This window comes from Oreochromis aureus, linkage group 12 (assembly GCF_013358895.1).
Source record: "Oreochromis aureus strain Israel breed Guangdong linkage group 12, ZZ_aureus, whole genome shotgun sequence".
Lineage (NCBI taxonomy): Eukaryota > Metazoa > Chordata > Actinopteri > Cichliformes > Cichlidae > Oreochromis > Oreochromis aureus.
In genome coordinates, this window is record NC_052953.1 from 16,433,880 (window position 1) to 16,460,536 (window position 26,657).

General features: G+C 37.8%; 1 protein-coding gene across 1 annotated transcript in view; it reads right to left on the bottom strand.

The window, feature by feature from the left end:
- grid2 (glutamate receptor, ionotropic, delta 2) overlaps nt 1-26,657 on the bottom strand; it is a 487,335-nt gene that overhangs the window by 128,373 nt on the left and 332,305 nt on the right. Inside the window, exons 7-8 of the mRNA XM_031760306.2 lie at nt 24,719-24,880; nt 17,448-17,567 (exon numbers count right to left, since the gene is read on the bottom strand). Coding sequence (XP_031616166.1) covers nt 17,448-17,567; nt 24,719-24,880 — 282 coding nt within the window. The remainder of the gene's footprint in view (nt 1-17,447; nt 17,568-24,718; nt 24,881-26,657) is intronic.

The window sequence follows — 26,657 nt, forward strand, 5'->3', positions numbered from 1 at the left end:
TTTGACCTGATAACTGGTTGTTTCGACCTTGGCAGTAAGAACTGCGATCAAGTGTTTGTGATAACTGGCGGTGAGTCTTTTATATTGGTGTGGAAAAATTTTGCCCCACTCTTCTTGGTAGAAAAGTTTTAGGTGGGGTTTTCAAACATGAACCACCTGTTTAAAGTAATCCTAAAGCATTTCAGTTTGATTCAAGTCCAGACTTTGACTAGGCCAAAATTATTTGATTTTGTTTTTGTTCACCATTCAGATGTCGATTTGCTGGTGTGTATCAGATACTTTTCCTGCCACATAAGCCAACTGGGTTTCAGCTTCAGAACATAAACTGATAAAAAAAAAAACATTATCCCTGAAGATTTTCTTGTAGTGAGGAGAATTTATCGCTCCATTAAGTGGTTTAGGTCCGGAAAAGCAGCCCCCAAAACATCAGCAAGTTTGACTGTTGGTATGATGCTTTTTCTTTGTCTTGTTATTTGTTTTTTTAAATGAACTGCTGTGTTAGTTTTATGCTAGGTGCAATGGGTCTCAAAGCTTCAACTTTTGTCTTGTCAGTTCATAGAATATTTTACCAAAAGTCTTGGGGACCATAAAGATGTATTTTTTTTTTGGCAATTGTAAGATGAGCTTTTGTGTTCTTTTTGGCCAGGAGTGGTTTTCACTTTGGAACTCTACCATGGACGCCATTGTTGCCCAGTCTCTTTCTTATTGCTAGATCATGAGCTCTGACCTTAACTGAAGCAAGTGGGGCCTGCAGTTATCTAGATGTTATTATGGGTTCTTTTGTTACTTCCAGGACGAGTTGTCACTGTGCACTTGGAGTAATTTGGCCAGAAACTCCTGGAAAGGTTCATGACTGTTCCAATTTTTTTTACCATTTGTGGATAATGATTCTTGGCCAGGGAGCTTTGGATGTTTTTTTCCCTTTAATAAATCGAATCTTTTGCAAAACTGCATTTTGTATTTGCTTGAGTAGTTTTTGTCTAATATTAAAATTTGTTTGATGATAATGAAATAAGTAAATGAGACAAATATGCAAAAAACTAAGGAATCAGAAATTTTCACTGCACTCTAAGCACACTGAAGCTATCATTACGATTAAAGTGCAGCTAAAGATGTAAAGCCATAGGGACTCTTAATGTTCAGTATAGCGGGAACGTTTAAGCCATTAAATACCACAGGGGTTTAAATAACACATGTGCATACGTGTGCAGTTAGAAATTATGCATGTACATATACAATCATGATAACATGAAATCTGGAATCTTACTTTGAGAACATCAGAAAGGCGGCATGCACAATGTTATTTTATTTTTGTGTAGCTTTTCTTCTGATTCCACTGACATGAATGTGCTTTCACTTAGTCTACAACTAGAAAACCATCCCTATGTTGAACAACACTTTCTGTATCTTACGTAAGCAATGAATAACCACTTATTACATTTTTTTTTTTGCTTGTTCTGTGTAGAGCTCATGCGCAATCTTCTGGTAGCTGAATTTCTGTTATATAAGAGAGTAACATTTTTATTGTTTTCAGAACCTTTTACATCTCACAGTTTGTACAGGAACATATGAAAACACCTTGGTGCTTATTCTGTAATACGTTATTGGGTGCATTATTTGCTCTACACTTTCATGGCCCTTCATCATAACACTTATGTATTGTCTGATGTAATTTCTTATTATTTGCTTCATTTTCTACAGACAAACTGCAGGTAAGTGTTTTCAGTAACCCCTATTGTAAATGTTTATGTAAATATTTAATTTGTATAGTTATTCATGTTCTAAACTGTGCACAGTGTTAAAAATATTTTTGATTTCATTTACTTCATAACACAGCAAGGTAAGTATGTTGACAAAAATGTATTTTTTTACATCTTAGGTCAAGCTACACTAGATATAGTCCTTTTTTCATAGGTACAAAAACCAAATTCTACCAAGTAATTCAGTCAATATGATATCTGCAGCACTCAGACAGCTAGACTGACCTGTGCCAGTCTAACCACTTAGCTAGTCCCTCAAAAGATCTGTGTGTTTGTCTGTGTGTGTTTGTTTGCATTATCAGGTGAGATCCTGATAATGGATCTCACCATACTATTGGGGTCCAAAAGCTTTGGAGGAACCTTGTAGATTTCAATGACTAATTGAGGGTTAAGGCATGTTTTAGCGTTAAGGGCTAGATGGACGTATATTCAGTTGTAATGGTTAAAGTTAGAATAAGAGCTGCATGTGTGTATTGCATGTGGATACAGTTAAAGTTAGTTTTACAGCCATTCTGGCACACTTGGATACACTTAGCACCCTTCACTTCTCAGCTGTCGAACACTCACTTACTCTCACTTTCACACAAATACACTCACACACACAAAAACACATTCAGTCCTGTCACCCGTCACTCTGATTCTTGCTGTTCATTGAGGGCCTGTCTCAGAGTCTGGTATCTCCAAAAGCAGTTGTTTTGTTGCATTAGCACATCTCTTGACCTCTCCTGTAAACTGACATTTATCTAGCAGAAAAAGACAACAGGCACAGAAAACACAGAGCAGAGGTACAGAGGCTCATGCAGGAAAAAAAATAATAAAATATTATTTTTATTTTAAATGCAATTATAAAATTTAAATGCAATTATAATTATATTAAATGCAACTGTCCTCACAAAAAAAGAAAACGGTTAGAATGATATAGAAAATGCAAATCATTTCAACCCTGTATTTAATTGTAAGTGTACAGGGAGTGCAGAATTATTAGGCAAGTTGTATTTTTGAGGAATAATTTTATTATTGAACAACAACCATGTTCTCAATGAACCCAAAAAACTCATTAATATCAAAGCTGAATGTTTTTGGAAGTAGTTTTAGTTTGTTTTAGTTTTAGCTATTTTAGGGGATATCTGTGTGTGCAGGTGACTATTACTGTGCATAATTATTAGGCAACTTAACAAAAACCAAATATATACCCATTTCAATTATTTATTTTCACCAGTGAAACCAATATAACATCTCCACATTCACAAATATACATTTCTGACATTCAAAAACAAAAAAAACAAATCAGCGACCAATATAGCCACCTTTCTTCTTTGCAAGGACACTCAAAAGCCCGCCATCCATGGATTCTGTCAGTGTTTTGATCTGTTCACCATCAACATTGCGTGCAGCAGCAACCACAGCCTCCCAGACACTGTTCAGAGAGGTGTACTGTTTTCCCTCCTTGTAAATCTCACATTTGATGATGGACCACAGGTTCTCAATGGGGTTCAGATCAGGTGAACAAGGAGGCCATGTCATTAGTTTTTCTTCTTTTATACCCTTTCTTGCCAGCCACGCTGTGGAGTACTTGGACGCGTGTGATGGAGCATTGTCCTGCATGAAAATCATGTTTTCTTGAAGGATGCAGACTTCTTCCTGTACCACTGCTTGAAGAAGGTGTCTTCCAGAAACTGGCAGTAGGACTGGGAGTTGAGCTTGACTCCATCCTCAACCCGAAAAGGCCCCACAAGCTCATCTTTGACGATACCAGCCCAAACCAGTACTCCACCTCCACCTTGCTGGCGTCTGAGTCGGACTGGAGCTCTCTGCCCTTTACCAATCCAGCCACGGGCCCATCCATCTGGCCCATCAAGACTCACTCTCATTTCATCAGTCCATAAAACCTTAGAAAAATCAGTCTTGAGATATTTCTTGGCCCAGTCTTGACGTTTCAGCTTGTGTGTCTTGTTCAGTGGTGGTCGTCTTTCAGCCTTTCTTACCTTGGCCATGTCTCTGAGTATTGCACACCTTGTGCTTTTGGGCACTCCAGTGATGTTGCAGCTCTGAAATATGGCCAAACTGGTGGCAAGTGGCATCTTGGCAGCTGCACGCTTGACTTTTCTCAGTTCATGGGCAGTTATTTTGCGCCTTGGTTTTTCCACACGCTTCTTGCGACCCTGTTGACTATTTTGAATGAAACGCTTGATTGTTCGATGATCACGCTTCAGAAGCTTTGCAATTTTAAGACTGCTGCATCCCTCTGCAAGATATCTCACTATTTTTGACTTTTCTGAGCCTGTCAAGTCCTTCTTTTGACCCATTTTGCCAAAGGAAAGGAAGTTGCCTAATAATTATGCACACCTGATATAGGGTGTTGATGTCATTAGACCACACCCCTTCTCATTACAGAGATGCACATCACCTAATATGCTTAATTGGTAGTGGGCTTTCGAGCCTATACAGCTTGGAGTAAGACAACATGCATGAAGAGGATGATGTGGACAAAATACTCATTTGCCTAATAATTCTGCACTCCCTGTAGCATTATAGAAATTTTGAGAATGAAATGAAAGATTTTTGCAAATAAAAATAAATGCTTTCTACTTTATTATTACCCACATGTTTAAAAGGTTATTTTTTACACTGATATAAAGGGATCTCAACAATTAAAGAATAACCAAACTGAAAGATAAAAGAAATCAAGAAATTGGGAATTTTATCGTTCTCTATGCATCATTTATATCCCACATAATCTTATAAAACAGGACAAGGCTGACAACCAATATTAAATAGCCGCACAGTCTATGGAAGCAGAATAGCCTTTAAACTACATAGGATTCTTTATGGGAAATCATTACTTGAGAGTCAGGAATGCTTCTGAAAGCCACTCTCAGCAGACATAGTTCATCACTGCTCAGCAAATGACAGTTAAAACTCTGCTATGAAAAGAAAGAAAAAACATAAAACATTAAGATCCAGAAGAGCTGTTGCCTTTCCTCGCTTGATTTCATTAATGATAGATAGAAAAAGCAAATTGTCCATGCTAATAGAGAGGGCCTTAGTGTACAGGGAAGCAGGCCAAAACTAAATCAAGCTGTGTGTATTTTAAGAGCAATGCTCTAAAGTAAATTAAACCAAGGTGAATCCACTTGTTTTCAGTAAACTAACGCAAAAGCAAATTTTTCAACCGCATTTCGTGTAAGAATCTGGCCCTTAAACCGCTCTGCTTACACTCTGGACCTATTAACCAAAAACTTTCCAAATTATGAAACAAAACTTTTAAACAAGTAGGCCTTGAACTATGTAAGGTAAATACGACACTTTTCTTTATTTCATCACACAAACTATTATAAGCAGGCTGCTTTTTAAGAAATAAGAAATCTTAAAGACTAAACTTAACACATTTTCAGTTGTTGTTTTGCAAGTACTGTAAGTTCAATATTAAAAACTGGTGATTTAGCTGAATGCTGAAAGGCATTATGCTTATACATGTCCTTGCACAATGTGAATAGAGGCCATGGGGAAATAGGCAAACGATAGCAATAATCAGTAGAAAAATTAGGCAAACATACTGAGGAGCAGAAAGGTAATCCTCTAGTGAGCTCACTATGATAGTGAAGGGACGTTGTGGAACTTAATGCAGTGGAGAACGGTGTAGACACTAAGCCTGTGTAGTCATTGTGTGCTCATACTGCTATGTACAAATACATTGTCTTACTTTAAGGCGCATGTTTATCCAAGGCTACTTAAATATCTTATATGTTTATGTGTAAATGATGAATGGGTGAATGTCACACTTGTGTATTTGTGATCCACAGAAGCATGCAGTGCTAGGCAGACTCTGGGTGCTGTAATCCGAGGTTTACAAGCTGTAATGCTGCTGAAAGCCTACAGGCCCAGCTGGCAGACAGAAAGAGAGGGAGAATAAAAGAGAGAGACAAGAAAGGACGTAGGTAGGACAAAAAAATGAGTCGCTAAAGAAAGGACAGTCATATGGATCACAAATTAAACATACAGAGCGAGGAAGAAAGTTTTAGATAGAGAGTGGAGAGAAACATGGAGAGACAGAAAAATACAAGCAGCAAGATACACTGAAAAAGTTTAGAACTAGACAAATCTACTCATATATAAACTATGATGTGTTAAGGATAGGCAGATGAACAGCTAAAAACATTTCACAGAGAAGAAAAAAAGAGTCTGAACTTTTCATCGAAACTCTTTTGTTAATCAAGTTTCATTCTAAATAGTATTTACTTCTAGGCTTTGTAAACATTGTTTTCACAGATTTGATCAGTTATGACCATGTTTATTAGCATGTTTTTTTTCTTTGTAATTACAGTTACATGTTTACATAAACAGCCAAAAGCTGTGTAGACACAGGAAGTGACTGAATTGTTGCTCGTGGCTTTGACACTGACTGTAGTGCACATTCCGGGCTCGAGTAGTTTAGCTGATCCTCTAATGTATTAACTACTTTGAAATATGTCAATCACCAGTATGTTGTGGTCTCATTGGTTTTGGTTTCATTTTCTGCCCTCAGAGTTGAGGGAACTCTCTTAGGCTTTCTTTCAATTTCTTTAGTATTCAGTATTCATGAATAGTCCTGCAGGCTTTTACAAGGATGTCTCAAAGCTCTTCTTTAAATGATAGCGGACTTCTGCACTGTTTTCTGACATTTTTTTATTACACACACTGTGGCACAGTATGGTAACAGGTAGTTTTTACATAATTTCACACTGAAGACCACAGATAGTCTGACCAAGAGAATGGTGTGGACACCACACCTTATCTAATTGAGGGACTTTAAGTTCTAAAAGGACAGTATTGTAAAGAAAAGAGAATGTGTGGCATGGAATAAGATGAAAGGAGGTGCACTGAAATGAAATGAGAGAGAAAAGCCTGACAAGAGTTAGAAGAAGAGGAAGCATAAGAATGATGGCATGTCAAACCAATGCAAATCTGCCCACCCCCAGCCCCCAATATAATCCCTTTATAATGTGCAACAACACAGACACATACACACAAACTGGAACAGGCACACCATAAATCCTTCTTGTCTTTGCTTATCAAGGCTATGAGAAGATCTACTGTAGGCATGTGGTGATTTACTCAGAGATTATCAACCAATGATACCATTGTGTTTTTCAGTCCTCTGGTAGTCTACTTGTGTATGCCAAGGACTGAAGTCAGGGGTAACAAAAATGAAGATGAAGAGAAATTAATTTCATTTCTTAAGATGAATACAAATAGATATATATTATAGATATAATATTTTCATTAGACATATTAACAGGATACACACACACACACACACACACACACACACACACACACACATATATATATATATATGTGTGTGTGTGTGTGTGTGTGTGTGTGTGTGTGTAGGGCATATACTTGTTACCTCATTTCTTAATTCTTAGTACTTTACTACTATCTATGCTATCTTTGTGGGCTAGATTCAACAACGTGCTGGAGCCATTCCTCACAGACATTGGTCCATATTGATATGATTTTCTGGCTACAAATCCATAATGTTAATCTCCAAAATATGAATTTTATCTATAAATCGATTTAAGTGCCATTGCTTTTAAAAACTAGTGAAAAAGACTTTGTTATTTGTTATGACTGTTATTAGGAGACCAACGTATGGCATGGTGTGAGATATATATCTTCTATATTTTAAAAATATCTCTATATTTTAAATAAGGTGATTTATCAAATACTGCTCAAACAAAATTTTGGTTAAACAAGATAGATGAGCTGTAGAGACAAGAGAGCATTGAGTTAATGTTAGGTGATTGGCTGACTGGATAGTTGTGTTGACAAGCTGTTGACCAGGTGTACCCAATACCTAATAAAGTGCCCAGTGAGTGCTGAAAATCATGAATAAAAGCGAAATAAATTGTGCAAGATTATAATGAAAGAAGTCATGTAGTTACTCCTGTAAAACTCTCTATACAGCGTTTGAGTGCCTTTAAATTTATGTGTAAACCAATTAACCAATAAACTAATAAACAGGGGTAAAATTACAGAAGAAAAATAGGCATTTTTGCTGGTGAAATTGTGACTAAAACTGCGATCATAGAGGGTGCTCATTTTAAATAGAAGCAATATCTCTGGCGGGATAATGTAGTTAAGAACAGGATGCTGAAGCCAGAACTGTGTGAGACTGATGTGCTGATAGGTTCCATCAGTTCACATAACTCCTTCATCAGTTCCATCACTGCAGCAGCCTCTGCTTCTGCTGGTGCCAGCAGTAATATTTGTCACAGAGCCAGCACAGATTTAGCTTGAAGAAAATGTGGAAAGTTTATGGGAAATTTGCCAATTTCATGGTGAAATAAGGTAATGTTAGGTAATGGTATTCCACATCAATACACTAGTCCAGTTTGCCGCAGGTCCTCCTTATACAACTCAATTTCAGGCTGTCCCTTGTTATTCGTTTTTACCATTGTGTGCTGCTAATCAAGGCCATAGTTAATTTGAATGATTGAATGACTGTGTAGCCAATTTGTATACTATATGACATTATTTTTAGGTAGGCATACAAAAGTGTGTTATTTATAAAAAAAAATTATTGTAAAAACGTATTTGTCTACATGAGATCTCAACCCCCTCTAGCACCAGTTGCCACTATTCAGAAATCCACAGTATGCTTAAGACAAGGAAACAAACCTGGTGTCAGATCCCACTGATCAATCACCTTCACTTCTTTGCTAATGATCTCTCAGTCATTCTCAGCTGTCACCTTACTTGTGCTATGTTTACAACCAGGTCACAGGCAATTAGGCCTCCTCCCTTATGTCTCCTCCTGATCCTGTCAATCCATTTATCCATCCATCAATCCATCCATCCACTACATAGCAAAGATTAACCCAAGGACTGATAACCCACCTCATTTCCCTACTCCACTTCTCTGCTGTCCATCCATCACTCTCTCTCCATACTCATCCATCCATACATCTCTCTGGCTTAAAAAACATTAGCTTGAGGGCAAAACAGGGCTGCTTCTTGTTTCCATTTTCTCCTTCGTTCATATAACCATCCTCTTATCCTTTCACAATTTTATATGTTACTCACACCTCGCTGAGCCGTTATTCTTCCATCCACCCAGGCACATCAGTCTAACCTTTTCTTCCCCTCTCACTGCTATATGCCTTATATTAATAACATAACATCCACGATTTGACAGTGATCTCTGTACCTCAGTGGCAGCGGTGCACATGCAGCCCAACTATGTGCAAAAGACATAAAGAATGGATAAAGAATATATAGAATATTGCAGTACACTTTAGAATAACACAACTAATCTAAAGACTTCTAGTTACTTTTCTTTTGTAAGCTAATAAATTTAAAGATGTATAGCTGTTTATAGTTTATATATATATATATCTTGCCACTTTGCAAGACCAAACACTCTTATGTTTGGTCTTGTAGGCAGTATGTATGTTTTAAATAGGGGAAATTCAAGCTCATGTGGAGACCAGACATTTTCATTCTTTATTACAGCAGAATGGAAATAAAGAGGATAGGGCTGGGTGAAGGGTTCTGACATCAGAGATATTTAATTCTGTCTTTTTTTCAGTACTCCTTTGCATGTTTTTTTTCCTTCAGGGGTAAGGGTTTATAGAGACAATAGTGCCTGCAGTATTCCAGAAATAGGTATGGAGCAGAATGTAAAACTTTTATAATGCACACACAATAACACTGCTGTTCTTTTATCCCTTGTTTTGTGCTCACTTTCTGTCTTTCTGTCTTTCCTTAAAATTCAGCGAGCTGCTTCAGTACATCAGCGCTGAAATTCTTTAAATGATAATACACAGCTGAACCTCAGTATATGCAGCCACTATTACAGTTGCGGCATTTTCTTAAAAATCAGTGTGCTTATGCTCAGATTCCCTATGTCACAGCACAGAATCTGTCTTGGAGGAGACATGAGACGGGATTGACAGTTGAGTACCTGGGGAATAAAACTTCTCCTGGCTTGTCTCAACAAACAGAAAAGCAGAAGAGTGGCTGTCGGGCTAGTGTTTGGTGTTACCCATACTGTTTGCACAACGGATGTTTTTGTTTGGCACCACAATGAAGTTCCCAATGGGGTTTGTTTGACAGCAAGTAATAGTTAAAAATGCTGTTTCCCTCTCCTCTGTATTTTCACATTTGTTTGCCTCACTTATCTGATTCTCTTCCTTTTCTCCACCCGGCTCTTCATTCTGCCTCTCTCTATGCTTTCTTTTTTGGAGACTGCTGTTCAGTCACAAGCACACACAGATAATATTCACATGCGCTGCCAAACTTAGACTGATCCAAGGACACCAGAGGCACTTCGTCAGCTTCAGTTAGCATCCAGTGTCCACTGTGCTGTGGTCACCCGGATTATAACTTGCTGGTCAGCACATGTGTGTTAACTCTTGACTGACACGACCTTCCAGCTAAAACAAATGGAAGACATCAATCAGTCCCACAGAGGAAGCCTGCAAATACTCAAGTATTCATGAGTTCACAAGGGTAAAAGCTGTTACCACAAAGGTTGAAAAAAATAATCTGTTGTGCTCCTGCCCTGGCCACACTGGAAATGGACAGAATAATGTGGTAGGACTGAGGACGTAAATGGATATTTTGAGATTTTACCAAGTATGTTTGATTGACACCTCGCAGATCAGATGGTGTATGCTATCACTGAGCTTATCACTATTAATAGTAAGCTTACTCCTTGTTAAAGTAACATGTTTTGTTTTGAGGTTTTTTTCCATCATCTGCATGTAATCATTCACAATTTGTTATTGTTCTACTGTGCTTCTACTTCTACTATTTTGGGCTTCTGATGTCTTTTCATTGCAAATTATGTTATTTTAACTTCCTTCTCACAATATGCCATACATCTTTTTTTAATCAGAAATAACTGAAGTCTATTTGTTATGTTATTTTGTACCACTTATTGGGATCTGAGTACATAAAAACTTTGCTGTAATAAAATTTTGTACATAACAGCCAATTTTCCATCAGAGCCAGGTGACCAGTGATTAAATGTTAAGTCTTGAAATATAAATGTTCATTTGAATTACATATTTTTAAAATTCTCTTAATTCCTATGTGTTTAATATATCTTCATATTTTTAAAAATATGTGCTAAAATTTTCCATCTCTTTATTTTCTACCATTTATCAAGATCTGAGTCACAACGGTAGCAGTCTAAGCAGAGAAGCCCAGAGCTCCCACTCCCTGGCTACCTCATCCAGCTCATCCAGAGGGTACTGAGGGATCCCAAGTCAACCAAGAGATGTAATCTCTCCAGCATGTCCTATGTCTGCCCCACAACCTCTTCCTGGTACGACATGCCCAGAACCTCTCATCTATTAGGCACCCAGAAATTATACTAATCAGAGGCCTTGACCATCTCAACCTGTTCCTTTTGATGTGGAGGAGTAGTGGCTGTACTCTGAGTCCCTCCCGATTGATCAAACTCCTCACCCTATCTGGGGAAGCTCATTTGCTTGTCTCTGTGATCTCATTTGGACACAATCCAGAGCTCGTGGCCATCGGTGAGGGAAGGAATGCGGATTAACCAATAAACTGACACCTTTTATACTCAGCTTTCTAATTTGTCACAACGATTGGTCAAGAGTTGCTCCAGACACGACACCAATCTGTCAATCAATCTCCCACTCCCATCTCTCTTCACTTGTAAATAAGATCCCGAGATGCTTAAACTCCTCCACTTGGAGGACACTTCACCCTATTTCAGCTGATAACCATGGACTCTGACTTGGAGATGCTAATTCTCATTCCCACCATAAAAAGCAGAGGCGAGATCATGAGACAACACTTGGCTGTGCCATGAAATTCTGTCCATAAAACGTATGGACTGACAGCCCTGGCAGATTCCAACACCAAGCAGGAATGGGTAAGACTTATTACTGGCAACATGGGCCAAACACTCACTGTGGTTGTACAGCGATAGATGTCTTCTGTCACACCAATTGTGTGCATGTCCTCCTTCACTACATCTATGAATCTCATCTGAATGATTGTTCAATGTTGTTGTGTTAAAATTCTAACTTCATTAATGCTGAAGAAGTTTGGCTGTTCACTACTGGCGCCTGAAACATATATACTAAAGATCTTTTGTGAAATCACAGCATTGTTTTCTGTTACTTATCCAGGTTCTGTCATCCCACACTACAATACGGACTCAGCAAAATACAAGAACAATACACAAGGCAAAGGAAGCCACACACAAGTGCATGGATGCATATGCACAATGCTAACAGTTGAGAGAACCAGAGAAGTGGAGAGGAAGGAACCTGCAAGCAGGACAAATCAATGACATCCTCTTGTCTCCCTCTCTCTCTCTCCATCCCTCTGCTCCTACGTCTATCTCTCCTGTTTCCATGCCCTTTTCCATCTTTCTTCAACTCATGCATCTTTTACAGCTTCTTCTTTCCCTCCTTTTCTGCAGTCTCCCACCTGGCCTGGAGGTGGGGTGGGGGGGCATGGTGAATGAAGATTCATGCAAATCTACTTAATAAGATGGAAAAAAATGAGGAAAATAGAGATTTTTCTCCTTGGAGACATTTTTGTCTATCACTGTCTTCCATCCTTCGCTTACCATAACACTGCATGTTTCCAACCAGACCAGCTTTCTGCGGCTTATTTATAAAATTTTACTTTACTTCACGAGCCAATCAAAATGTCTTTTTTCACATCAATCACTCTAACTTCTCTCGGTGTTTTACCATTACCTTATTTATCTCACCCTGGACCTTTTCATATACCTCTGACAGTCAGTTTCAGTGGTATTAGCCCTCATCCACAGAGCTTGGTAACTTGCCCTTCAGGGCTGTTGCCTCTCAGATGTGTTCCATAATCACAGATAATCTGAAGCGCTGATCAACATGCTGTGCATGAATAATCCGAATTAATTAAACATTTTAATATGCCTATTTCTGTGTTATCAGCTATAATGTATTTGATGTTATCAGGAATCTTCATCTGGCCTGTAGGTCTTAGGATTTCAGTTTTGTCTCAGCTGCGCTACAAATGCATATTTATTTAAAAAACTACTACCTCAATCCTCCTCAGGGGTGTCCCTTTATTTATATATATGCATTTTTTTTCTCTTCAGGTGAACAGTGATATAAATGACAGTCTGCAATTTCATGATATGTTGAACAACACTTAATGGTGGTTAGAAAAAAAAAGGTGATAAGTCAGGTAACTTTAGTTTAGGCTCTGAATCCAGTAAAAAGCTATTTCAGCAGATATATGGAGGATTCCTGTTGGGACAGTGCACTGCGAACATCAAAACAGAGACAAACCACAGGATATTAGTCTGTGAGCCAATAACAGGTGTGTTATTGAAAGGAAACACAAGACAGTGCTCAATTTCTTCTGACATTTTTCTGCTTACTGTAGTGGTATTGAAGTAAAAATATATCTGGGACATGTATTCAGAATAAAAATTCACCATTGTTGTTCCTTTAAAAGACTACATAGAAGCTTTTGTTGCATTCTGATCCAAAGGTTAATTCATATGTCTATGGAGTGGCGGTGAAAAACAGCTTTGTGTGTCACTGTGGCTTGGATTTATCAAATTTTAACAGTAATTAACCCTGTCTGGAGCTCAGTTTCTGGTTTTGTTTCTGTAGCAAAACCTCTCTGTGTGTTTATGTGCTAAACGAGAGGAAACTCTGCGTCTCCCTCTCTATGTCACGCATTGATGGTCATGCAGACTGACATAAATTGTTATGCAAAAGGAAAAAGGGTTAACTGAACATTTTCAAACATGTCAGAAGATTTATGCAAATGCGCGTGTGAATGGGCTTGCATGTGTTCCCAAGTGACTGCAGCTATTAAGGGTATTTGAGCTTGTGCGCGCATTAAGTGATCGCATAAAAGAAAAATGTCTTTCAATCATTCAAAACATGTAATGGTGGGGAATGTTTTTCACATGGTGGCGGGACTGTGAAAAGGCTCCCAGGGTCCCATGACTCTCTGAAGTCACTTAACATAATTTACCACATATGTCAAATAAGACTGGAGATGATAATTGAAGTGACCTCAATTTAGGAACACTGCAGCTTACAGGGCATTGATTCTCATAAAGAGGGAGAACGTTTCAATCTCTCCTCCAAAAGATGGAGAATATGTGCCCGTGTGTGAGTGTAAGGAGACCACGGGCATATGTGAGAGTAAGAATGTAATGATTGTGACTCTATTATGACCTGAGCTGCTGTTTCTATCGCTTGTATGGGATCTGAAAGGATTAGGTCATCTATCTCCTTTCTAACTGTCTCTCATGCTGTTCAGCTTGTTTCATTTTATCTCTTTTTTCTTCAAATCTAAACCTCCTCCCTTCTTATCTCCTCAGTTAGCCACAAGCCTTTTTTTTTATTGTGGCTGTTTTAAAGTACTCGATGCTGTTTTTCTCTCTGAAGTCATTTAAGATGTAGCTGATAGCTAACGAAGCAATTACACATGGCAGTCTTGTCGCCTCTCTGTAAGAGATCAGTGGAGCCTGACATGCCTGTATATGTATATATAGAGAGATATATAGGCTCCGTGTATAGAAACCGAAGGTAATGGAGCAAAAATCCAATTCTACCACAGTGTAGTGGTAATAATTATGACTGATCTCAGGTATTTGCTACTATTATTATCGCTCGATAGCTGTATGCATCTGTGTGAAGTATGATGGGGATAAAGTCAAAGCGGATTGGTGAAGAAAAATATAACAGGAAGATGAAGAAGGAGGGAGTCGTAAAAGAGAAAGGCGCTCAGAAGAATACATTAATTAAGAAAAAAAACAACAATAACAAAAAACCCCAAAAGTTATTAATGAAACTGTGAGCAGGCCTAAGAAAGCTCAAAGAGAAACCGTGAGGAAGGATAGAAAAGAAAGGCCAGGTTAAGTGGTATGCTCATATGAAACCAGTGGTATTACTATAATTAGGGGAATAAGCATGTATTGTTAATGGTTTGGTTAGGTCAAAAAGACACACACTCCCATTGATTGCAATTTAGCTGGGCTTTTTGAGGACTGTTGTCAAAAACGGAGAAATCTTTAATGCAGAACCGTACTCAGGTACAAGAAAAACACATTAAACTTCATATGGCATGATTAATATATATGTTCTAAAGATGAAGTGTGAAAAGGGAGATGATCTATAATTTATGCAGGAATATAACCAATGGTAATTGCGTCTGGTTCCAGAGTTAGACTTTTTTTCATTTTTTATGGGAAATGTCATGTGACTTCAACACCTATGTCAAAATACAAGATAACCACAGAGCAATTCATAAATAACGGATCAAAAGTTTCTATAAGGAATGTGGCCCCTTTATTTATTTACACTTCTTTAACACATGTCCCCAGACTTCAGGGGTGGTTAAATAAATATGTTACAACGTTTCAACAGTGAACAGAACACGTGGGTTTATTTGAGTTTCAAGAATTTTCTTTTCAGCAAACATATGACAAAGCTTATAAAAAAAGCTTCCTTTTCTCTGTTTGCACTGAAGTGTAAACGATCCAGAGTCTATGAAACTGAGGAACTTTATCAGTAATTCGTACAAATGAAAGAAACTGTTTCTGTTCCTTTTATTTCACGGCTGTTTTTTACTCTGCCATTATTATTTCTTTCATAAGAATACCAGCTTGGATTGAAAATTATAGAGTGCGAGCCTTTTTCTTCCAGTTTTCCTTTCTCATGGCTCAGTTTTTTAACCACGATAAAAAATGGGATGTTGGTGAAAAATATATATTTTTATTACAGTATTTTTTTTTGCAATAGTATTTTTATTATTATAATTTTTAGTAGTATATGTGCACCTAACACCAAACAGTTATTGGCTTGGTTTACATATATTAGAAATTTAGAAAATTATGCAGTTAAGTCAACTTTTCTTTTTTTTTTAATCTTTTGATTTACACTCAATTAAGTTACTTTATTTTACATGCTGTACAATTTACTTTGCAAATGAAACAAGAACTATGTATCACTTAAGCACACAGTACAAAAGAAAAAAATTGACTTGAGTGAGAGAAACAGATAATTTTTATAATATTAAGTATATTTCAATTAAGTATATTCTTTCTTAGCTTTTTTTGTTAAGCACATAATGCAGAGTGGAAAGGACAAATAACAACTCTTGGTTTTCATTGCAATCAGTATGCATTGCTAAAACTTCTGCAACATACCCACATTTGCATTCAGGGACTACAACTAATTGAATGACTGATGTATTGGTGATAGTTCTTTTTCTGCTGATATCCGAGGATATTAATTTCTTTATAGTTTTTCCTCTCCATGGATTTATATACATAAAAAGGTTCCAGCAGGACTTTTCTCTTGCTTTTTCTTTTCTGTTTTTGACTGAATATTTGAGTATATTTCACTATATTTCCAGCCTTACACACTAGCTCATTGACATGCTTTTATTGTAGGTTAGATGCTCAGTATGAACACCATTTAAGAGGGCGCCATGTGATTTGGAAGAGTTTGCTCCAGCTGCAAAAAAAAAAGTTCCTATCCAGACCCTCTGAGCGGAATAGCAGCCTTTCTTTAGTCTTTTTTTTTAATACCATGTATGAATTTAATTGAATCCCAATGACAAATGAACAAATGTTCAGAGAATTAAGGGGGACTGTGGCAGGAATACTGTATAACAAGTGCTTGAATTCCCTAAGAAGTAATTATGCTCTGCGATTAGGGAATTGTGCCTTAATGTAATTATCCTGTGCTTTAAAGATTAATTTTGTCTGTGATGGCATGCTGTGTTATGCTGGTGCCTCACCACATTATCCATAATCACAGATCACTGTTATCTGTGAAGAGATCCCTCAGGTATAGAGGGACAGACGCACTGTGCATACGTGTCTGAGGACATCGTTTTTGTGTTCTGTTTCTATAAGTGTATTGCAAACAAGAACATGGACTGAGGCTGTTCACAGCACTGTCCAGTAGAAAGTTATCAGTATTATGCATAAAATAATAACTAATTAATTTATTTATCAGCTGTTTTTCACTCAAATGTGTTCTTTACCAGAGACATATAGATCATCTTAAAAATAAAAAAAAACATGCCCATCTCAGATTTGAATGTACATTTTTTTTTTATATAGCCTGTAAAACACAACTAAGTGCACACACACATACACCCACAACCACACACTTGCACACAATCAATGAACAAACAATGTTATGAATATGTGCGTGCATGGCTGTCTTTTATGAGGCCTGTTAAAATTCATTATGCACGTATCATTACCAAATAGCATTTGAAGATGCTTCTAATGAATCCAATTAACACCATGCTTTATTGAAGGGGAGGTGAGCTGCAGTGCTCTGGCTTTACCCGACGGGTGGACAGGAAACATAAAAAATGAAAACACAAAAAAATCATTTGTTCTGCTCAAGATGTTAATGGCTTGGGAAAGAAAGAAAACAATAAAGACATAGAGAAAGAAAGAATACAGGTGTAAATATATAAGAAAAGCTGGACTCTATGCTGCTATAGGGGTGACAGGCAAAATGAAGAAATACCTGTGTAAATATGAGACACCATTTAGAGACTAGGTGCAATGGAATTCCCCAGTAAATCCAGGAATTATGCAAATCTACTCTACGCATTTGAAGAAATTATCCTCCCTTCACCCACAGCAGAACACCACACAGAGGTTCTGTTTTAACTACTTACCCTACTGACTCCTCGTCCTCTGTCTTCTCCATAATTTGTGCCCAGGATTTCAAAGAAGATGTTGGGGTTAGTGCCGTTGTCAGTGAACTCCAAGAAACTGGTCAGGCCGCTCACCCCGAACTGCAAGGAAAAGATTTAGGATGTGTTATTTTTGGTTTATCTTACAATTATTGCCGTTATTGTCAAAATTACTGTAATTATTATTGCGATTTTCATCACTATAATCACGTGGGGGTTTTTTTTATCAATTCTCCCTACATATCTTGGAAAACAAACTGTTTTTTCAGCAAAAAAAAAAAGAAAGAAATGGTAACTGTACACAGCGAAACCAAGACAAGTATGATTTTCACATCAGATTCACATTTATATCATCACAGTACGTACTGTGTGACATTTGACAATGACACATAATACAGGTGGTCTCTCGTGATTTTTTTCTCATCATGGCGGCATTACTTTCACAGTTACTGTGATAGCAGAAGAAGAAACGTTCCATTTCACCTACATACACTTTAGTAACCTTCAGTGAATGGACCAGAACATTAATCTGTAGCGTATAAACTGCGAGTCTGCAGACTGGCCACCTTTCTGAAGAGAAACACACAATGTCATACCCCGTGTCATTATTAGGGATAATTATTTAAGTTACTGCGGTTGTGCCGCACGGATAAATTTGTGCAACTGTCATACGCTGGAGAAGGACTGAAAGGACATGGCGTTGTCTCATGCTGCTGTCACATACTCAGTGGGAAAACGTCAGCTTCTGATGTTTGTCAGGATAGAGATTCAAACTGAGGTTCATTAAATTGACCTTTCACAGTGAGGTCATAACCATGTTGAAGCCTTTACCTCAAGTGAGTGAGGGATAACTTAAGAGTACATTTTAACAGCTTCTATCTGTAAGCTGTAAATAACACTGGTGTTTAATAGGTGGGATCTTTTATAAAGTCACACAATATGTTATACTTCTGACATGCCCACAACAACACACAAGATTGCTGCTTCTTTAAACAGTAATTATTTCTGCTTCTACACACTTGGAGGCACTCAGACCACCATCTACAATAAGCTTTTTTGTTTTCAGGATTAACGAATATTATTGTTTAATCTATTGTACTAGAGAAAGCAACAATTGTTTATATATTATAGAGAAGTCAAAATAAATGCTGTGAAAATGTAATCAAAGCCACAGACCATTAAAATGAAGCTTATGGGTAAGTTCAATAAGGAAGATCTATAATCACTCATCTGCCTGCTCTATGAGGTGTTAGGCTGCATTTCTGTTTTCTACATCACTCTCGCTTTCCCCCACAGTCAATCTCAATACTGACATCATCACTCTAGTCCAATTGTCTTTTTACCCGCCTTCTTTGGGGCGATCAACCTCCAGTTTGCACAGTTTAAATCTCTGCTCTCCGTCATTCTCGCTTTCAGACTCATTCATGCAACCCACCTCCTCCCCAACCACCTCACTGACACCTCAGTCAGAGCTTTTCATCTTCACCACCACCACCAGTGTCTAGACTCCAGGGGGTCCTGCACTAAATCCTTTCACTGCTGGGACTCCATTCTGCCATGATGGGCCATCAAAGTCTAATCGCCAAATACATTAATATCTCTATTTAAATAAAGTAAGTTCAATTCTTCCAAGTAATATTTTATTGAGTTATACAATAGTGACAGTTTTCCCAATTCTTGTAAATAATATTCTGAAAATTTGTGCAGTAACATCTCTGTTTCTATACTCAAACACACCTGCACCAGATGTATATGTGTGTCTGTCATAAGTGTGCATACACTGTATGCTGATATGCTTTGAAGAACAAGTAGTTATATTAGTATGTCTATGGCATTTCAAAAGATATGGTAATGTGCTATTGGGATTACTAATCTATGTAAATATTTTCCTCAGCGGGGATGACTGCGCGTACTTAGATGCACACTCAGTCAGTATAGTGCATGTTTACATCTCTGCATCAACAGCTGAGGTTGAAACACGCTTTTAATAGTTATTTAGGAGAACCTGGATGGAAAAGATGTTTTATTTGGTCTAAGAAGAGAAGTAAAATAACAGTGAAATGAAAAAAAAAAAGATTTGAGGAGTATCTTTTAATGTTTGGATGTTTGACAGAACTAACATGAAAGTAACAGCGTATGTGTGTTATAATACCGGCAAAAATAAATTGAGAATCGTTAAGGTTAGACTTGAAAACAGTCTCCCAGGTGCTGCAGAAGATGTAGGGGCTGTATCACAGGTCTTACAATGCCTTAAAAGTAATCAATAAAATTTTAAAATGAGTGCTAAACCTTAACAGTTTATGTCGCAGAGACTCAAAGGTGGAAATGTAGCAGGCAATACATAGTCTTCTAAGCACAAACACAACGCGCACTTCAGGTGTAACAGCAGCATTTATTCTCCACTCTGAATTTGTCAATGAACACCAGACAACAACATCAATAGAGCTCCTCATCAACACCTGCAAATTAGTATTTATCATTACCATATTGGCCCCACATACCAAAACACTGATTAAACACACAGGCACGCACAGCAAGTAAAGAACACTGCTGATACAGTGCAAAATGGAACTGATGCCAGGCTGTTGAAATCAACTCTATTACTGCTTAGGGCTCTTTAACAGAGCTCTGCTGAGACAGTCATCAAGGTTGGTTTAGCAGCCGGGGCTGGCTGATGAAAGTGTTGCCAAACCCCAGCCTGATCGCAAGGTGAAGTGCAGAGATAGATATGAAAGCCATTGCACTGCATTTATTATTGTCTGACACTAATCCTAAATTAGCATTTCACTTGGCTTCATCATTCAGTCAAACTGTCATCCCTGGAGTAGTTTTTTTTTATTATTGATATCAAAACAGGGGGCATTGATCCAATTGGATTTAACAGTGATGAAAGTGTTGCCAAACCCACGCTTAAACTCAAGGTGAAATGTTGAGATTTCTAAAATCACAACTACAGAATGAAGTCCTCTATCTGCCAAAAGCCAAATATGCAGGAACTGAGAAGAACGTGCCGATTGGTGGATTTACTATGTTCATGCAGTCCTTTGAATGCACGATCACTTGGTGTGTAAGGTGTACTCAGGTCAGAACTAGAAAGGTTTCATTAGATTTATTGAACAAAAAATGATCTCTCTGTGATAAGAAGAATATAAAAATTGAGATAGAGTTTTTTCAGAACCTTATCCATTTGCATTCTTCAGTTACAGGTGATGCCAATGAATTAGTCAATTTAGCTGTGACCGCATCTTGCCGGTTCAGCCAAGGAACAATAAGAGCTGTAAAAAGGTGTCTTGAATTGCAAATAGATTGTATCTAAAAGAGAAGTTGATATATTTCAAATATCTTTTAAAAGCTTTTTAAAAGAAGGATAAATATCACTTGATTTTTTTGGGAAGAGACTGAGAATGATTCAGAACATTTATTATTATTATTGTCCCAGCTACCATAGGAAAAGATGCAGAATACACCCTGGACAGGTCAACAATTCAGTCAACTTGTCTTAAACTTGTGTTAGACACAGGACTAAGACAGAGAGACAGATGACCATTCGTACTCACATTCACACCTATGAGCAATTTAGAATAACCAATTAACAGTAAGTGCATGTCTTTGGACTGTGCTAACCGGAGAGAACCCACGCAAACATGGGGAGAACATGCATACCCCACAGAGAAAGGCTCCAGGCGAGATGGTGGCGTCCAACTCAGGACCTTCATGCTGCGAGGCAACAGTGCTATCATTATTAATTATTAATTATTATGATTATTATTATCATCATCATCATCATCGTCATCATCTTTACTATTATTATTATTACTATTATTATTATTATCCTGGGTTTTTGTTTGAATACACCATCTGGATAGGGGACATATAAACTCTTTGGAGTTTGTTCTCCCTGTGTTTGTAGGGGTTGTGTGGTTTCTTGCCAAGTACTCCAGTTCAAAGACATGCATGGGGCTAGGTTAACTTGCGATTCCAACTTGTAGGCATGAAGGTGGGCCCTACAATAGACTGGCAACCTGCCCAGGGTGTACCCTGTGTCTTGCTCTTCACCAGCTGGAATTCCAGGTTCCAGCTGAATTAGATAAGCGGATGGATGGATGGATGGATGGATGGATGGATGGATGGTTGGATGGATGGATGGATAATGGATGGATAGATGGATAATGGATGGATGGATGGATGGATGGATGGATAATGGATGGATGGATGGATGGATGGATGGATGGATGGATGGATAATGGATGGATGGATGGATGGATGGATGGATGGATGGATAGATAGTGGATGGATGGATGATGGATAGATGGATAATGGATGGATGGATGATTATTTAAAGATATTTCTGTTTTGTTTTTTTCAAACTGGCATATACACACATGTGCATACACATACTGCAGGAGACTGATGAAATAGATGGATTGTTTAAAAAGAATAACAGAAAGAGTTTCCTGGCTGTCCTTGAGATACTAAAATTTAGAATAAAATTCCAATAATAATCACAGATTATAGTGTTGGTATTACAGCATAAATCAATATAAACAGGTTAATAAAATATCCAAGCATTCGTCAGATACTAGAAGTAGTGACTGCAATGTAAAAACATCAAATTAAATCTGAAATTAATTAGAAAACTGAAGATGAAATGAGAAAATGAGAAAACTCATCAGTCCCTCACTCCCAGTGTTCCCCAAAGCAGAACTTCAGTCCTTGATATTGACCACCTGACTCCTAGATGCCATCACATTTTCCCACCAGTTCCAGTCACTTGTCTTTAACACCAGCCTCACCTTATCCTCATCCCTCATTTCCGTTTCCTTGGCCATTTCTGCCTGCTCCCTGCCATATCATCTTGATTACAAGGGGCTTGTTCAAAATGACTCATCTGAAGAAAGCTCCAAGCCAAGGTCATGCATACAGTACCATGTCCATCTGTATACAACAGAAACTACAGGTATGTACTATTTGAGAGTATAAAAGCACAAACCTTTATGGAGTCACTTTTGAGTATCGTTGCAAGTGCTCCTCAGCATTTTCACACTGATTTGGCCTTTTCTAAAGTGTCTCAAAGTCAGGAATTGTGCTCACTAATAACAAATAAACAAATAAATAAATGTCTTTGGCAAAGACAGTGACACCACAAATACTGAAATATTATGAAATAAATAATGCAGAGATTTCAAATGTGAGAAGGAAATGCAGGCCGCACTGATAGTAAAAAGCATTGAGATGCCAGGGGGTGTGGAGATGCAGTGGACACAGCTCATTGGCAACCCTTGAGATCCATGTCCAAAACATTATTCTTGGTACAGCATCCGAATGTATATATTACAGATGCCTACAGTGTGGGATACTTCATGCTGATCTAGCGTGTCTGGTACCTCATAATTTCCAAATGTTAGAAAACTGATGGTCTACCTCCAAAAGCACTTCAGGACATGAGTAAATGCCAACGTTTTGATGAAGACAAAACAGTCAAGAATTTACAGTCTGGGCTGTCCAGGCTTCAACACACACTAGGGCTACTGAAAAAATCTCCAGTGAATGAGTATGCAGAGTGTCACAGCCTGGTGCATGAGAGATGGAGGATCGTGTGATGGACACAGATTAAAAAGAAATTGATATTCAGCATGCAGAAACTGTGCTTCTCTTTTCTCCTGCAGGAGTTGAACACAGGGTTCACAGGGTGTATCACACAATAGACTTGGCCTAAACATTTTTGATGACCCTCTGCTGCACAATGAAATTGATCATGCATTCAACTCGGGAGCAGAATTTGGAGGGTTTTATACTCATGGCCATTGGGAAATGAATGCTAATGAAATATGGACAATGTCAGAAAACAGCAAAGGCCTTTTTAGCTTGTTAAATAAATGGTTAGACTCTGTTTTTTATATAAATAATGACAGTGTAATATGCCTTTTTTATATTCTGGTGAAGGTATTGCAATAAAAAACAACTGTGGTGCTGTACTGCTCTTTTTATGTTTTCAGAGAGCAAGTGTATTATTGAGTGTTGTGCACTAACTACCGATTTGTACTTCGTCTTAGCATCTAGTGATATGCTACTTTTATAGCATGTGAATCTAAACCTGTTTCATTTCTGCATTCTAGTCAGTCTGTAAGGTTTTATATGTATGTCTGTATGGTTTTAAAGTTACACATTTGGGTGCATTGGTGTTGGATTTGAAAACCCATCAGCTGTAAATACAAAAGCTGTTTATTAACCTCAGTATGTGACTCATCTTAAACTGGATTGGTTAGATTTTTGTTGAACTGCATCCTGACTTACTCAGAATTAATGCAAACATAGTTAAAGACAAACTCCTTGTTTAAGCTGGCTATAAGTTTAGCAGCCTAGATCCATGCTGCTCTCCACTGGCTGCACAACTATCTGAACCAACATGCCAGAGATTTAAATGTTGGAAAGAAAATATGATGTTTTATGGAAACTGAACAACAAGTGTTGTGGTCACTGGCGAGGTCTATCAGTCATTCATATAATAGTATACAGCTCTCACCGTGGTTTGCTAGAGTTCTAAAGGGGTATGAATGCTTTTTGACACCTTTCAGACTGATACACTGATAATCTAATTGGATACAAACATTGGACAACTGGCTGTACTTGTGAAGTAGTGAGCAGTAAACAAATCTCTGGATCTTATTAAACTGGGATCAGATTTAATATGGTATGGTTGTTTTCTTGACTAAAAGCCACAGGAAGTTGTAGGTACTGACTCCATATTTATGTCTTAAATGTATCGTACCCCAGGCACCATTAATCTCAAATTATCATACTAATTATTACCCATTCTGGTTGCTTCAATCTAGTGCCCACCCAATGTACCTTCCTGTCAGGAAACTATTGTTTATTTTCACCAATAATCACCATCTTCACTGTCTGTGCTTGCATCCCTGTGACACATGCACTGCAATACTGCGTGTACTTCTCATTAATGGTAATTGACATGTTTAAGACATTGCAAAATGAAGTGAACAGAATAAGTTGCAAATATACTCTCTAAAAAAGGTTCACGAGTCTTTAACCACATATGTAAAGTTCTTACTGTATGAAGTGAGGATGCTTGCTTTCAGAACAACAACCAGCTTACCTCTGTGCCTACATCTGTGTATGCTCAGGTAGACTCACCAGAGCAGCCAAGTACACATTATGCTTGCATGCTTGGTGAAACACCTTCTTGTAAGCCTTGAGAGGAAAAACACAGTGTGCATTTCTTCACCATTTTATACCTTTTTGACAGTATCCAGCATACTCTTGCCTCCCTGCCACGGTTTGGAGTTCTTCCTGATGCAGCTCAGACTGGCCATGCTGTGCCATTTCCTGTCCTCCAACTTTCTGTGGAAGGTATTGGCCAGCAGTAACACTGTATCATAGATGTAGCGGTTGGTGATCTACAGAAAGAGACACAAAAAGGAAGATAAAACAAGGCAATGGAACTTGAATTGTGTGAGAAAATAAAGATAAACTTGTAATCAGTAATAATTTTATACTTTTTTTAGGTTAAGTTTCACAAAAAAAAAAAAAACAGTCCAAGCCTTTCCATGTTGAATTGCTATTAAAATAAAACTAGTTATTTCCAGACAAATCCAGCAGCTTCTTGATCAAAAAAGAAAAATATTACCTTGTCTCCTTAAAATCAACAGTATACTCCCTGACTTTGCAGCCAACATTGTTTTTTGGTACACAGATGCTCATAAGTAAGAACAACAACAAAAAAAAAGCTTTAAGGATTAAATTAAATAATGTACTGAAAGGTCCTTGACACCAAAAAAAAAGTAGGAGAAGGGAGGAGTCCACTCATTCTGTGATTGATCATTGTGTGATCTACAGTACCAAGCCTCTTGTCTCTGTGTAAACGGGAACGGGGTAAATAAATGAACTACAATGATTCCACGCCTACACACAATAAAGCAAGCACGCAGTGTGGATCCACTCACATTAATGGACAAACGAACACAATCACACAACACAAGCAGAAGCCTTGATCTCTCTAATATTGCATTTGTACACCAAAAAGAGGCTTTGAACACAACATTTTTTTATATATATTATACTACACAGTGTTTAAATCTTCTTCAACTTTTCTCCCAGTACTTACATTGCTGTGAAAAAGTATTTGCCAACATCCTGATTTCTTAGTTTTTGCATATTTGTCACACTTAACCGTTTCAGATCACCAACTGATTTTAATATTAGATAAAGATAGCCTGAGGAAATACAAAATGCCCATAGCTCTGGATGAACTTTGTCCCACTCTTCTTTGGATATTGTTTTAATTCATTGACATTGGGTAGTTTTCAAGCATGAGCAACCTGTTTAAGGTCAAGCTAAAGCATCTCAATTTGGTCTTTGACTAGGCCACTCCTAAATCTTTGGGTTTGTTTTTTGTTTTTTGGGGGGTGTCGAATATGCTCCTTCATGATTTTCTTCATGATATTCTGGTAGAGAGCAGAATTCATGGTCCCGTTATCTGTCCAGGTCCTGAAACAGCGAAGCTGCCCCAGACCATCACACTACCACCACCACGTTTGACTACCGGTGTGACGTTCTTTTATGAAAAAATCCTGTACTAGTTTTAGGGAAAATACAACTGGACAAAAACTTTCCAAAAAGTTAACGTTCATCTCGTCAGTCCACAGAATATTTTTCCCAAAAGTCTTGGGGATCATCAAGATGTTTTTTGGGAAATGTGAAATGAACCCTGGTGTTGTTTATGGCCACCAGTAAATTTCTCATTGGAACTCTCCCATGGATGCCGTTTTTCCCAGTCTCTTACTGACTGCTGAATCATGAACTCTGACCTTAACTGAGACAAGTGGGGCCTGCAGTTTTTTAAATGTTGTTCTGGGTTCTTTTGTGACCTCCTGGATGAGTTGCCAATGAGGTCTTGGAGTAATGCTGATAGACCGGTCACTCCTGGGAAGTTTTCTCCATTTGTGGATGATGGCTCTCAGTGTGGTTTGCTAGTGTTCCAAAGGCTTACAAATGCTTTTGTAACCCATTTCAGAAAAATGTGATTACATTTTTAATTCGTGATTTAAAAGGGGGTCTAATTACTTTTATCACAGAAGACCAGGAAAGTTTGGATAGCTTTTTTACCTTAACAACTGAAATCATCACATAAAAATAAAGTTGTATTTGCTTGGGTTATCTTTGTCTAATAATACA